The sequence below is a fragment of the Brassica napus genome, chromosome C8 (genome assembly GCF_020379485.1).
Source record: "Brassica napus cultivar Da-Ae chromosome C8, Da-Ae, whole genome shotgun sequence".
Lineage (NCBI taxonomy): Eukaryota > Viridiplantae > Streptophyta > Magnoliopsida > Brassicales > Brassicaceae > Brassica > Brassica napus.
In genome coordinates, this window is record NC_063451.1 from 13211090 (window position 1) to 13226971 (window position 15882).

At 36.9% G+C, this 15882-nt stretch overlaps 1 protein-coding gene across 6 annotated transcripts; it reads right to left on the reverse strand.

Moving 5' to 3' along the window:
• Positions 1 to 7198: 7198 nt before the first annotated feature.
• Positions 7199 to 14663, reverse strand: LOC106376303. 6 transcript variants are annotated; one of them, XM_048765738.1, is made up of 7 exons: positions 14323 to 14663; positions 13881 to 14226; positions 13593 to 13647; positions 8796 to 13019; positions 8419 to 8699; positions 8054 to 8108; positions 7199 to 7480 (listed from the first exon to the last, which is right to left on the reverse strand). In XM_048765738.1, exons 4-5 carry the CDS (start codon positions 9857 to 9859, stop codon positions 8426 to 8428), a joined length of 1338 nt encoding a protein of 445 aa, XP_048621695.1. In that variant the 5' UTR covers positions 9860 to 13019; positions 13593 to 13647; positions 13881 to 14226; positions 14323 to 14663; the 3' UTR covers positions 7199 to 7480; positions 8054 to 8108; positions 8419 to 8425. The 6 variants fall into 6 exon arrangements, with proteins under 6 accessions (XP_048621695.1, XP_048621691.1, XP_048621694.1 ...); XM_048765734.1 differs by having other exon boundaries at positions 13946 to 14226; positions 14323 to 14661; XM_048765737.1 differs by having other exon boundaries at positions 13881 to 14429.
• Positions 14664 to 15882: the final 1219 nt, after the last annotated feature.

The window sequence follows — 15882 nt, forward strand, 5'->3', positions numbered from 1 at the left end:
CAAACTCAATAATGACGATACTATCCAACTGATAAAGTCAGATTGTTAATATTCACTAATACAAATACAAAGCAGTAATTTGTGTAGTATTTTTTTTTTTTGCAGTCGTTTTGTATTGCTGTTTATTTTAATATATGTATATATTTGTTTATTGGCAATTCTCCCAAATAGACACTTTAAATTTTTCTCACAAAAAAAAACTATCAAAAAGGAAAATCACCAAAAAAAAAATTATTAAAGAGCCAAAAGACTATTTTATTTCTTGCTTATATATATATAAACTAGGTGTTTTGCTCGCACATGCGGGTCTAATTATTTGACGCATATTTATTAGTTTATATCTTATTAGTTTAAATGTTCTCGAAAGGCTTAAATCAAACATCAAATTATTTCTATATGACAAAGTTTTTTATCAAAATATATATACTTATTACTGAGTCAAAACTTTTAAAACATTCACATATTAAAAGTATTTTTTAAAATTTCTTTAAAGAATTGTTTTTGAGTAATATTTAATTATAAAATATTTTTATCTTAATTCTTAAATTTTTATAACAGAAAAAAATATGTTTTTCAAATAACACCAATAAATATATAAGAATTATCTTATAGAAAAAAATATAATTTACAATAAAAAATAATTCCTCCAATATTTTCAAAATATTTAGGAGAACTCTTATGTTTTAAACTATTCAATTTTTTCTTTGCAAATTTTTTTTCTATATGTTTCTCATACGACATGTAATCCAATATTGATTTGGTAGCACATAAATATGAGCTTTTGTGGTAACATATATTAGCAAAATTTACAATTAGTAGAAACATATTTTTTAAAAACTAAACCCTAATAAATAAAAATAAATTGTATATGCTATCGATGAGCTTATATTAAATTAAAAAATATATAACCTTTTTATTACCAAAAATATAGATACAATCCTTTCATGACATATAAGAAAATAATATTTTTATATAATATTAATAAGATAATATCAAATAGTTGTGTAAATGATAATTATCATCTTTTTCTTAAAAAATGTGTATTATCTAATAAAATATTATTAAATTATTTCTTAAAATAATTGATTCACCTAAAATCAAATAGAAATTTTAATACATTAATAAATAAGATAATATCAAATATTTGCATAGCTGAAATATGGTAATTATGATGTTTCCAAAACTGTTTATTATTAACATATATAAAATTAAAAAACTGTTCACTTAGCCAAAAATTGTAGAGAAAATGGCAAATCAGCAATGTGCGAACATAATCATTTTGTAGATGATATCAAATATTCATGTAATCATGAGACTGACAGAATACATGATAAATGGATTAAAATATTTCATATGGTATTTATTTTGTTATAAGAAAATACAAATATCAATAATTAAACTAATTATTACAAAATGTTAGAATAACTTAAATTTATTAAAAATACTTTAGTTTTTATTATAAATATTTTACTTGCTATTCAATACGTTTTAATAACAGATTAACATTTTATAATATTTTAAAACAACTTATAGAATAACTTTATATACAACATAACTATTTAGCATTAAAAAAATTACTGCTATTTATTTAAATTTTAAAATGATATTATCATATAACTTAATAATATGAAAGTCTTAATTTTGTAAATAACCAACTAAAACTCACTTTTTCAGTTAATGAAACTTTTTGTGTTTTAGTTTTTTTTTTCTTTTATTCCGCAACTTTTTTTTATTAGTAAAATATTTGCAGAATCGCGTTTAAGATGTCATTCCACCATTTTGCAAGGTTACCAATCAAGGCCTAAGTAAACGGAAAAAGGCACTTTCTAGAATTTGGTGGAAAGATGTAGATTTCTATAATCGAATATTTACATAGGTAAATCTCCGTTGTTGGTGGAAGAAGTGTTTATATGAATGTGATCCTTGGTCGGTTTTTCTAACGTTATCAAAAACCTCTGCTACCACCAGGGATCTCCCATTTCCACCGGTTATATTAGTCGACTAAATAGGTATATCGGTTCCATCCCTAACAACAAGATCATTGTCTCAGATTTTTATTTTCTATTGATACATCTTAAATATTTTGTGTTAAATGTATGACTTTTCTTTGCTGGAATGAATAGAACATTGAATAATAGGTCAACACGACCCCGTTTAAACTCAAACTAGCACTAAAATAAATCCTGAACTGCATGTAAACAAAAAACAAAATACATTTTGTATTATACACACTGCCACCATATATTGAACTAATTTCATAATCTCGCTTCTCTAAAACTAGCGGATCCATTAACCGATCAATAATTTAACTAATAAAAAGAAGTACGTCAACATAGAAAACAACTACAAACGTTGATTTTCGAATTAAAACAAATGAATCTAATGACAAATGTTCTTTGTTAAATAATACAAAGGGCAAACATCTCACGCGTAGCGCGGACAAACCACTAGTGATAGTAATAAACTAATATATATGATCATTAATGTGAAAATATTATTTATTTTAACACATAGTAAGGTACTCATGATAATGTCATTATCATAGAATCTTGCCTATATACATATTATATTTCATTACCATCGTATAAGACTTGACCATTAAAAAACAAGTCCACAAATTCTATAAAATAATTAAAAGAAAAGTATGATCACCTCAATGTGATTATCTAAAGTTCATTATTTATTTTGCATCTAAAGATTACAAGACATGGAATCTGTAAATATATCTAATTTTATAACTATATTTGTCTCTTTGAGACTGAAAAAAAAATAATGAGCTTTTGATGTAAGATGATAAATCACGTTTAGTTGATTATAATAATTCTCTTCAGGAAAATATGATATTTTATATTGAGACAGAAAATCAACACTAGTTAAGAAAGTGGATATAAATAAGATCAAGATCCAAAGAGTTTCTTTTTTGAACTCATATTCTCACTTGAATTTGAGATAATAAAGATGGTAAAAAGCGATATGATTCAATCATCTAAAGACGAAAAAAATTTATTGTGAGTACAATACAAGGTAGTAAAACCTTATAGAATGATATATATGAATGCTCCAGAAGAGTACATAATATTATTGTACATAAGATTGCAATTTAAAGTCCTTATTGCATTATATTCTAAGTCTCAAAATTTACAAGGATATGAGAAAGAATACATGACCCATGTAGGGTATGTTGTTGATTCAAAAATGAGATTCATTCGAGATTGATAAACTTTTAGTAGTATCATTTCGAGGGGAAGATTTAAATAATCTCACATTTTATATAATAAGTGAAACTTCTAGAAAATTATGTTTCCACTCAAATTGAGATTGATGAATCTTCTTAAGGTAAACCGATAGCATTATCAACTCGAGGTGGAGATTTAGAGAATCCCACATCCTTAGAAAGTAAAACATTCAAAAGTATGTTCACACTAGAAATAGACTTGAGGAGTCATTTATAAATAACCAGGGGACTTAGAATCTAATAATGTTGAGACAATAAGTAAAGGGAAATGTTGAATACCTTCAATCAGAAGTATCACGAAAGCACTATTGTATTGTACTACACAATGATTAGAAAATGGAGATAAATGTAATAGTAAACCAGAAGTTTACTGAAAGTGTAATGTTTGGCAAACCGGTTATGCCATCCCGGTTTTGTAATAATGCGAAAAATAATCATATGGATATTCATTGAAGAACGAGAAGATTCTTACGAATGATTTGCGATATGCTGCTTGCTTACAAGGCAATATAAGAATACAGTTTTTACCAGTCAAATAGATCTAGAATCTATTTATACAAAGGCTTTTTGTGGGCTTGATCACCCACTGGTGGACTGATCATCCATCATATGTTTATAATTAATGCATCGACAAGAAGGCCGTATGTATCATTGTCATAGATCCGCAACCTGATGTTTGCAAGACTAATTGTAATATTGATGAATTCACAAGCCTTTGATGATTATTTTATGCATGTGGTGATACATGATGAACATCTTGTAGCTAATGTTCATACGTAAGATGCAGCAGCATTGATTCGCATAATGTCAAAGAGTAATTAAAAACTCTACCCAAATAAATTGGTTTTGGGTTAGGAACCAAAGATCCCCATCTAGAAAAATTAGATAAGTTGTAGTTGCTCCACCACACTGGTAAAAGATGGGACCTCAAATGAGGATATGAATATGTTGGATATGATCTCCATTGATGATAAAATCTACAAGTTATAAAATTATTCAAAGACTCGAAAGTTAGTCTATCCAACATTAGGGGAAGAAAATAAACAGCTGGAGAATGAATGAGTTGAAATGAATTATCATTGATCCTCGGACAAAAGAGCGTGAATTAAAGTCCAAAGTAAATGTATAGAGGTAATTCGATTACAAAGATTAGCATATGAGTTGCCAGACTCATTTACTAACCCTAAGAAAGTGATTAACTCACAAGTACCAGCTGTAAATGCTCCAATTAAAATTGATTTCCCAGAAAGACAGTATCAAACTGCTAATGAGTCTAAAGAACGCCTAAAACGTGAAAGACCTATCAGGTTCCAAATATAACAATCTTCGAAAAGAAAAAGAGAATGAATGAGAATGGCAAAATCGAGGAATGAAATACTAAGGATCTCGAGAAGAGATAGAAAACATGACAAGAAAGAAATTCAGGTACCTGAGAATGAAGAAATCTCAAATAGCTATGTCATGTCTATAATAATATGGAACCGATATCAAATCGACGTCGTAAATACATATGCATGCAATGTAGCAGTTGATGAAAATGAGGATCATGAACCATCTATTGAAAAGTGTACACAAAGAAAATGATAGACCAAAGTGGAAATAAGCAATAGATGAAGGATTAAATCTCTTGGAAAGAGAAGAGTATTCGGACCGATAGTCCGTACACCTAATGGTGTAAAAACCGTGGCAAGCAAATGGGTCTTTATGTGAAAGAATGAATGAGATTGTGAAAAAAAAATGGTGAGATGTAAAAGAGTAGTTGTACAAGAGTTTTCACAAAGACCTGCAAATGTTATAAGAAACACATCATGTGGTGGAAGCATCAGCTTTCAAGTTTCTTTAGTCTGGCAAGAATTGAAAACCATTGGATATGACAATTATGTCAATGATCCAAAAGGTATAAACCACTAGATTTGGAAGCAGCAAATGCTAGTTCTCGAGAACATTACCGCGCAAGTATATTGAGCATATAAAACAAATAATTCTTGGTCATGAATTACCATAATATTGGAAATTTACTGATTTCTTTCATGATTGAAAGATGTGATTTTGTATGACAAGAAGAATGGTCATACTTGTAAAATTTATAAGAGGGAGAATAACTCGTATGTTCAAGTATATACAATATGAATGTTTAAAAGATTGTCTATAAAAACAAAATTTGGACATGGAAACCAAATAGACCAAAATATGATATTTTGTACGAACCATAAGTCCAATGGTCTAAGAGATTATCTGACAATCAAACGAGTTTATTGACTAAGTATATGCTTATAGCAATTCCTAAAAGGATGATATATATGATGAGAATACATCTCCCAAAGATGAAGCTTCCAGGGGGAGAATATGATGATGCGTGTGGTTGTACTCTTTTTCCTTATCATTGGTTTTGTCCCACAAGTTTTCCATGTGGATAAATAACACGCTAATGATAGACGCCTAAAGCGGAATGATAGACGCTTAAAGTGGACGCCTAAAGCGGAATGTCATCAATCTTCCAAAGTATTTTTCGAGATTTATGAAGCAGGAGAAAATGAGATAGATCAATCATAACTTGAAGAAGAATCTATGTATGAACACATTCCATTCTTGAGACAGAATCGAAGGTCAAAAGTTTTCTAATCAAAGGAGACCTTCTAGATGGAATTAAAATATGAAATTGGTGTCCAGAGAAAGATCTTTGAATCTATTTTCATCTCCGATTTGAATCAAGTCATTCTCCATTATAGAACTTGAGATATGGCTGTTTTCGTGGGACATGTACAAGCTGTCTCAGAATACCTAATATCGTATGATATTCAAAATACCGCTCGATATTTCCATCTTAACAGAGCCAGATCGATGCCTAAAATTATACATGGATGTTCGCTTCGATTTCCAAGTGGTTTGAAGTCATTTTGTCCTACGGTCACCAAGATATTCAAGTTTAATGAGGAGTGTCAAATCTGCCAAGAGAAGTAAACCGGTCCAACCCCAAGAAGAAGAAGTTAATTCATCACATTGGATTGAGTCCTATCAGATATCTCAAGTTGTGTTCTCATCAGGGGGAGTAGATGCGCACCTACACTCTTTTTCCCTTCACCACGGTTTTTCTCACTGGGTTTTCTTGGAAAGGTTTTTAATGAGGCAGCATCTTATGCGCTGCGCTTTAGGAAATATTTTGTATAATGGATATCCAAGAGGGAGTGTTATGAATATTTATGTGGATGTCCATCATAGGCCCATAAACCCATGTTATAGACGGTTCTAAACCCTAGTTATGTATTCATATATATATATGTATGTTGTCTATGGAATAATAATAAGAATAAACGATTTCTTTCTTTCTCTATTCACAACGGAAACAACATTTTTGTCTATTTTGTAGTTGAAATGAGACAAATGCTGCTGTGATGTGATTTCATTTTAATTTTTAAAATATTTCAATGTGTTTAATTTGTTTAAATAATTTTTTACTATGAATATAATTTTATTTTATGTGTAAATTTATATTGATAAACCAAACCAGCAGCAAACCAAAAATCAGAGTAGACTTGTTTTCTTAATTTATTTGAATCAAGCTAAGTGATTGAATGAATATAACATTTAAAAATAATTTAAATCAATTTATGGTGGGATTAATAAGGGTGATAGGAAGCTTGTGAAAGATTTGATCATAGGGTTAATCAAGTGAATATAGAAATTTTTTTTTGAAATTGACAAAGTGTGTATATTTTAAATTAATTTGGGAACAAGGTGATTGGCAAGGGTAAAATGACTCCAGTATCCTCGCATTACGTTGAGAATGAAATACTTTTATTCCGTTGCGGGTTATTTTGTCATCTTGTGATAACATGCATATGTTTTGACAAAGACAACTACAAATTCATAAAATGAGATATTTTGTTGCTTTGCGTGGATATTAATGAATTGTCACTATTTCGTTCAGAGATATTGTTAGATTTTTTATATGGTGATGATGGATACACGTAGAAAAGGTTGTAGCTTTTAATGAGATGAAATGAAAAAGATATGATTGTGACACCCGTCACCTCCTATATGGAGGACAGCGTGTCACCCCCGACGCGTCATCATACAACAATGTGACACCCGTCTCCCTGACACTAAGGACGACGGGCCACCAACAATATCCCGTAATATAAAAGCCCATAAACCCGACAACTCTCACCCATGCCCAAATAAAATCCGAAAGAAAAGTCCAGTAGCACCAAGTCCGTCCAAATATCACATACTTGTTTGTCTCACCTGAAAGGGGGAAGAGTGAGGGGTGAGCGACAGGGGAATCGCTCAGTGAGGTATGGGATGCCACCCCGAAGTCCATGGACCCGGACATAGCACTCCGAATAAATATAATTTAATTATAATGCATGTCAAACACAGTACCTAAAGTACCCAAACAACAAACAATGGTCCTAGCGAGGTGCACACTCGCTGCCCACTAACAGGCCAAAACACTACCGAAAAGGTGCTCGGTTCATACACACACCGAAAAAGTGCTCGGTAACACACGCCCGTAGACGATTTATCGACACTTCCAGTCTACGGCTCAACCGGTCGACTAAAGTTGGCCGTGACCTCCATACAATCCGGCATACAGCAGTCCGACTCTGTATCCGTCTCCAAACAAAAACAATCCTAGCTAAGAATTTACATTAAGTGAAACAATCAATGTTGAATCCTCTAACCCCCTAGTTCCGGTTTATGCAAAGAACCTAAAACTAAACAAGCAATGACAGACTCGATTTCACACATTAGAAATAAATTATACTTATTCGAGGTCCTAAGCCGAATAAGAGGAGTTCGGGAATAGACCCTCACCTTAGCAATAATAAGAGATATCTATGAACTCCAGCTGCTCAAATGGACTCCAAATCTGAAATCAGATCAAAATTTCGAGTCAGAACGCCTTTCGAATGGTTTAAAACGGGTATTTACGGAAAAGTCAACCCGCTGGTCAAAGATTAATTATTTAATTAATTAATTAATTAATTAATTAATTAATCCGGTTTTCCCTAACCGATTTCCAATTGATTTTATCCAACCGGTTTAACCTAACCGAATCGAAATCGATTTAAACCGGTCAAACCACAGGTTGACCGAGTCACCGAGTTGACTCACCGGGTTGACTCGGCCGAGTTGGCGAGTCACCGGCGAGTCACCGGTGTCGGTCCCCGGCGGCTTACCGGAAAATCAACGGCGGCGACGGCGGCGAGGCGGCGACGCGGCGGCGGCTTCTCGGCGGCGGACGGACGGTGGTCGGTCACGGCAGCTCCGGCGAACGTTGGTCGGAGACGGCGGCGCGTGGCCGGAACTCGCGGTGGCTCCGGCGGAAGGCGGTGGCGCGTGTGTTTCACGCGCGCGCCGAGGCGAATCTTCGGGAGGCGCGTGCGGCTTCGTCCGGGCTCCGTTTGAGGCGTGGTTGGTGTCTACGGCTTCGTCTCGACGAGAGGAACACGATGATGGCCTTGGATGTACGAGATGATCAATGGTTAGGAAGTTATGGGTGATTTACTAAACGGAAACGAAAATGAGCTTAAGAAATGCGGTTTTCGGCGGTTACCTAGGGCGTTTATCGGTGGTGGCAAGCTGAACGTGATCACGGCACACGGTTGCTCCGGCGACGAGCTCAGGTGAGCTTTCTCTCTCTTTCTCTCTCTCTCTCTCTCTCCCTCTCTCTCTCTTTCTCTTTAAAGAAGTTGGGGATGGTGGAGATGGTGGGAGTGGTGGGGATGGTGGAGATGGTGGAGATAGTGGGGATAGTGGAGGTGGGTCATTACAATTCTCCCCCACTAACAAGGAATTCGACCCCGAATTCACATCTCCAAACTCTCCAATGACATCCCGAAACAGCTCTGGATAATCAATCCTCATTTGGGGCTCGGACTCCCAGGTATCCTCCTGAATTCCGTCTCCCTCCCAACGAACCTTGATCAACATGGTCATCATTCCACGATCTGCTTTCACTTGGCGATCCAATATCTCTACTGGCTGGCACAACCCACGTAACCCTTTGCCAAGGTTTCTAGGTGGTTGCTGCAAAATGAGCTCTGGCTCTCTCACTACTTTCCTCAAAACGGAAACATGAAACACGTCATGGAAATCTGATAACTCTCCTGATAAATTTAGTCGGTAAGCAACTGCTCCAATCCGCTCCAAAATAGGATATGGTCCCATATATCTTGGTTTAAGCTTCTTTAGCTTCCGAGTCTTAGATCCTCCCTGAAATGTCCTCATTTTCAGGTATACTAGGTCGCCAACTTGAAACTCCAAATCTCTTCGCCGTTTATCTGCATAACTCTTCTGACGGTCATGGGCTTCCTTAAGCCGCATCTTGAGCATCTCGACCTGTTCGACTGTCTCTTGAACCATGGCTGGTTCTATCTCACGTTGTTCTCCCACTTCCGTCCAACAAAGTGGCGTGCGACAAGGCCTACCATATAGAGCCTCATATGGTGCCATCCCAATACTCGAATGATAGCTGTTGTTGTAGGCAAACTCGGCTAGAGGTAGATACTTCACCCAACTACCTTCCCAATCTAAAACACAAGCTCTGAGCATATCCTCCAAAGTCTGAATAGTCCTCTCTGACTGACAATATGTCAACGGGTGATAAGATGTACTCATATGATCTTTGTCCCAAGTGCCTTCCGAAAGGCTCTCTGAAATGTAGATGTGAACTTCGATTCTCAATCCGATACAATGTTGACATCCATGAAACTTCCCAAACTCAATAATGTAGGTCTGCTCCAATTGATTAGCCCTGATTATCTTCTTAATTACTTAGGAAATGGGCTGACTTTGTAAGTCTATCCATGACTACCCATGTGGCATCCTTTCCACATATGGTGATTTAAAATCCAATAACAATGTCCATAATCACCATGCCTCATTTCCACTCCGGCAAAAACAAGCTCAAAAAATAACATAATAGATAACTGATCCTCTGTCATTGCCCGATAACATGTCTGGCACCGCGACGTAATGTAGTTACAAACATCTTCACACTACACCAATTATAGTTAACTCTTCATATCTTTGTACCCTTTGGTGTTCCCGATGGGTAGAGAAACTCGAGTGATATGTTTGTTGTAAGATTCTTTTTCTTAACAACTTATCGTCCAACACACAAACTCGGTTCCGGTACAAGTATATCCTGCTCAAAGCTGTATGATATCCAATACTCTCAATCTCGATCTGTTCAACCAAATCCAATGCTAACTTGTGCTTGCGTATCCTCCATAGCAAAACTGCATGCTCCAATCCTCAAGGACATCTGTCTCTCCATTGATAGTAATGGCACCCAACCTGAGACTAGCAAATCTCCCAGTAAACTCATGAACCTTCTTGGTTCCTGAGATACAGCTCATACGCCTACCCAAGGCATTTATCACCTGGTTGTCCTTACCAGATAGTATGTGATATCCAAACTATAGCTTGCTACAAACTCAATCCAATTGCACTGTCCAAGTACAAGTTTTTAATAAATGAAGATAAATTTCACATTCTAATAATCCCAGAGAATCTAAACTTCCTTCCCGTACAATTATGATTTCCAAAACTATAACGCAAATACCACTACAGCCTCTCTGGCATGATGCATATGAATGACTTAATCCTCATACCTTAATTTAAATCCAATCCAGTATCTGACACATCACAGTAAGCCTCAGCCTCAGTAGAACCCAAAACTGGTGTCTTCATTAGTTGTGCTTCAATTCAGTGAAACTCCTCGAACAAAATCTATCCAGCCACACTTTACGTCTTTACATGTAGACCGCGTCTTTAACATTACTATACCGGGGAAACCCTTGATGAACTTCCAGTAGTACACTATTAACCCAAAAAGAACGGCAGATCTTTGTAGCGCTCTTAGGTTTCGACCTTCCCGAAACGGTATTAATCTTCTTTGGATCCATCAAAATTCTGCTTCCAAAACCATGTCAGCCAAAAATACAACATTCCTTTGCCAGAAGCTACACTTCCTCAACTTAGCGAACAACTGATGCTCTCCAGGCTTATCCAACGCAATCCGCGAAATGCTCACAAATCTCCTTTCTTCTCCAAAATAAATCAGGATGTCATCGATGAATACAATCGCACACCTATCCAAATGTTCATGAAAACGTCATTCATATCTTCATGAATGCAACAGTGCCTTTGTCGAGCCAAATGGTATCACTGCGTCCCATAATATCCATAATGTATACAAAAATTTACATTCAGTAGATACTCTTCAAATATAGTAATCTGATGGTGTTCTGATGCCATGTCAACCTTCAAGAACTATAAACTTCCTGTAAATAATCCAATAATTCATCAATGCGCGGAAGCGATACTTATCTTTAATGGTCACTTTGTTCAGACCTTTGTAGTCGATACAAAATTGACACTCCCACCTTTCTTCTTTACAACAACAATGATGATGTTCCCCACGGTAAAGTATCCGGTCTGATAAAACCCTTGTCTGATGAATCTTCAACATGCTCTTTCAGCTTTGTCATCTCTGTTGGTGCTAATGGGTATAAAACTTGTGAAACTGGTGTTGTTTGCTCCAAACAAATCGCAAGAGTTTCTCATGTGTCATGTGGTGGCCTTTCCAAAGGTCACAAATATATCCTCATACTCTGCAATAACCGGAAGATCCTGCAGCTCATGTTGTCCATCATCCTTAACCATCGAGATGGTAGTCAAAAATCTATATATACTTGTATCCCATAACTCCTCAGTATGTAGCATGCATGCACTAACAACTTCCATCTGCTCCAGCAATCGAAACTCTTGCCCTCAGGCAATCCAACACTACTTGATGCCGTGACAGTCAATCTTGCCCTCAGGCAATCCCAAGGATAACATCGTAAAAACGTAGCTCCATCTCTGATGAATATCCGAACAAATCGGCCCTCCAAGCATAACTGGTACACTGCGATGGATATAAATAGCTCCCAATGTCCTATGTCAGTTGCCCAAACTGACACATCTCTGAAACGATCAACACTGCCAAAATTGGTAAACATACCAAAGTGTAACTCCAACACCCACACAACGCAAGCTGCTGCACCCCAATTCAAAAGCGATCTCCACGAGTTCACAAAACAAATATATCTCCAAAATAGTCAATATACTCGTACACACAACAACACATGCCAACCAATGGCTCATACCACACACCACATAATCTCCAGTAACAAAACTCGTGGAACGATTGCTTGAAGTGGGCTGGTGGCAGAAACGTCACATATCCACTCCTGGATAGCCTCGAAATCATGACCGAAGAAACTGATAACTCCCGAGAAAACTGACGAACTTGGACTTCACGCAACTGCTGAACATCTGTCGAGAACCTTGATAGTCGAAGGACGAATGACGATGATTTTACTCATCGTCATAGAAAGAGACATTTGAGTTAGTAATTACTGGACAGAATGGTGCTAAAAGAATTTCGAAATGTATAAATAAATATATAGTTTTTTTTTTTAAGTTGAAAACCGATGAAAACCGAATCCCCTGACCGCCATCCCGGACGGAACCGGGATGGAACCCGCTCTGATACCAAATTGTGACACCCGTCACCTCCTATATGGAGGACAGCGTGTCACCCCCGACGCGTCATCATACAACAATGTGACACCCGTCTCCCTGACACTAAGGACGACGGGCCACCAACAATATCCCGTAATATAAAAGCCCATAAACCCGACAACTCTCACCCATGCCCAAATAAAATCCGAAAGAAAAGTCCAGTAGCACCAAGTCCGTCCAAATATCACATACTTGTTTGTCTCACCTGAAAGGGGGAAGAGTGAGGGGTGAGCGACAGGGGAATCGCTCAGTGAGGTATGGGATGCCACCCCGAAGTCCATGGACCCGGACATAGCACTCCGAATAAATATAATTTAATTATAATGCATGTCAAACACAGTACCTAAAGTACCCAAACAACAAACAATGGTCCTAGCGAGGTGCACACTCGCTGCCCACTAACAGGCCAAAACACTACCGAAAAGGTGCTCGGTTCATACACACACCGAAAAAGTGCTCGGTAACACACGCCCGTAGACGATTTATCGACACTTCCAGTCTACGGCTCAACCGGTCGACTAAAGTTGGCCGTGACCTCCATACAATCCGGCATACAGCAGTCCGACTCTGTATCCGTCTCCAAACAAAAACAATCCTAGCTAAGAATTTACATTAAGTGAAACAATCAATGTTGAATCCTCTAACCCCCTAGTTCCGGTTTATGCAAAGAACCTAAAACTAAACAAGCAATGACAGACTCGATTTCACACATTAGAAATAAATTATACTTATTCGAGGTCCTAAGCCGAATAAGAGGAGTTCGGGAATAGACCCTCACCTTAGCAATAATAAGAGATATCTATGAACTCCAGCTGCTCAAATGGACTCCAAATCTGAAATCAGATCGAAATTTCGAGTCAGAACGCCTTTCGAACGGTTTAAAACGGGTATTTACGGAAAAGTCAACCCGCTGGTCAAAGATTAATTATTTAATTAATTAATTAATTAATCCGGTTTTCCCTAACCGATTTCCAATTGATTTTATCCGACCGGTTTAACCTAACCGAATCGAAATCGATTTAAACCGGTCAAACCACAGGTTGACCGAGTCACCGAGTTGACTCACCGGGTTGACTCGGCCGAGTTGGCGAGTCACCGGCGAGTCACCGGTGTCGGTCCCCGGCGGCTTACCGGAAAATCAACGGCGGCGACGGCGGCGAGGCGGCGACGCGGCGGCGGCTTCTCGGCGGCGGACGGACGGTGGTCGGTCACGGCAGCTCCGGCGAACGTTGGTCGGAGACGGCGGCGCGTGGCCGGAACTCGCGGTGGCTCCGGCGGAAGGCGGTGGCGCGTGTGTTTCACGCGCGCGCCGAGGCGAATCTTCGGGAGGCGCGTGCGGCTTCGTCCGGGCTCCGTTTGAGGCGTGGTTGGTGTCTACGGCTTCGTCTCGACGAGAGGAACACGATGATGGCCTTGGATGTACGAGATGATCAATGGTTAGGAAGTTATGGGTGATTTACTAAACGGAAACGAAAATGAGCTTAAGAAATGCGGTTTTCGGCGGTTACCTAGGGCGTTTATCGGTGGTGGCAAGCTGAACGTGATCACGGCACACGGTTGCTCCGGCGACGAGCTCAGGTGAGCTTTCTGTCTCTTTCTCTCTCTCTCTCTCTCTCCCTCTCTCTCTCTTTCTCTTTAAAGAAGTTGGGGATGGTGGAGATGGTGGGAGTGGTGGGGATGGTGGAGATGGTGGAGATAGTGGGGATAGTGGAGGTGGGTCATTACAATGATATCTACATACAAGTATACATATCAAAAAAAAAGAAAAAAGAAAAAGATATGATATCTACATACAAATATACATAAAGCCGAATGCTTACCTTACAGTTCGCTATAAATAACCATTTCAGCCTGATTTCCCAACACCAAAATCACTGGTCTATCAATCCTCAAATTATGAAGCCAAATTAATAACCGGCTTTAAAAAAGGAATAGCTGTAAAGTGTTTATTCATGGTTTTATAGAACTTTCAACACTGAACAATAAATCTAAAACCTATGTTACAAAAATATTAACCGGCTATAAAGAACAACTAAACACTAAACCAGATACATAAATTCCAACTTTTCGTAAATATATTTGATTCAAAAATAAGAAATTATACTTCAATAAATCATGGAATAAATCTTGAGTTGACCTTGTCAAAATACACTAGCTACAATAATATTAATGAATGCACATTATAATCAAATAATACTATAAGGTTTTTGTATATGTACTTTAAATGGATAATATAATTGGACAATGTATTATAGATTCAGGTTGAGTTAATATAAAAAAGGTAATATGTATGTGTAAATTTTCACCGGATATTAAAAAGTAATCTGGGTTTAATAATGCCGTCAGTAAAACACTAAATCTTAAACCCTTGGGTAAACTCTAAACACTTGGGTAAACTCTAATCTATTTGATAAACTCTAAACCCTTGGATAAACCTTAAACCCTAAATCATAAAACACTAAATTTTTGAAAAACTAAACCCTTAATCCTAAACCCTATGGTTTACCCTAGACCCAAATCCTAAATCCTAAACCCAAATCCTAAACCCTAGACCCAAATCCTAAACCCAAACTTTAGACCCTAAAATCTAAACCCAAAATCCAAACCCTAAACCTAAATCCTAAATCCAAGTCCTAGACCCTAAATTTAAACTCTAAACCCAAACCCAAAAACCTAAGTATTGTTCTGTATTTTTGAAGCTAAACGATAGAGTTTTTTTTTTAACTCTTGGGTTCAATCGAAATCGTTGAATTCCAAACATGGTGCGTTTACCGTTAAGATGCTATCCAATAAAAATTTACCACATCATACTCTGTTTTATTATGAAAAAAAACTCTAACAATGTTAACACACAAAAACCTGAACCCTAAATGTCGTTAGCAAAACTATAGGGGGTGAACTCTAAACAATAATCTCTAAATCTTAGAGGGTAAAAATAAAATCATAAACCCTAAATTCTAGAGGGTGAACCATTGGATATAGGATTTAGAGCTTATAATTTATATTTTAGCTGACGTTTTAACGACGTCAAAATTATTTTTGGCAATATACTCTCCATCTCTCTGTTT

Bases quoted from the DNA above. Each gene is read 5' to 3' on its own strand.
- LOC106376303 (XM_048765738.1), bottom strand. From the start codon at position 9,859: ATGAGTACATCTTATCACCCGTTGACATATTGTCAGTCAGAGAGGACT. The intron at 8,700-8,795 runs GTAACCGCCGAA...CGTACATCCAAG, and splicing joins ACCACCGATAAACGCCCTAG to GCCATCATCGTGTTCCTCTC.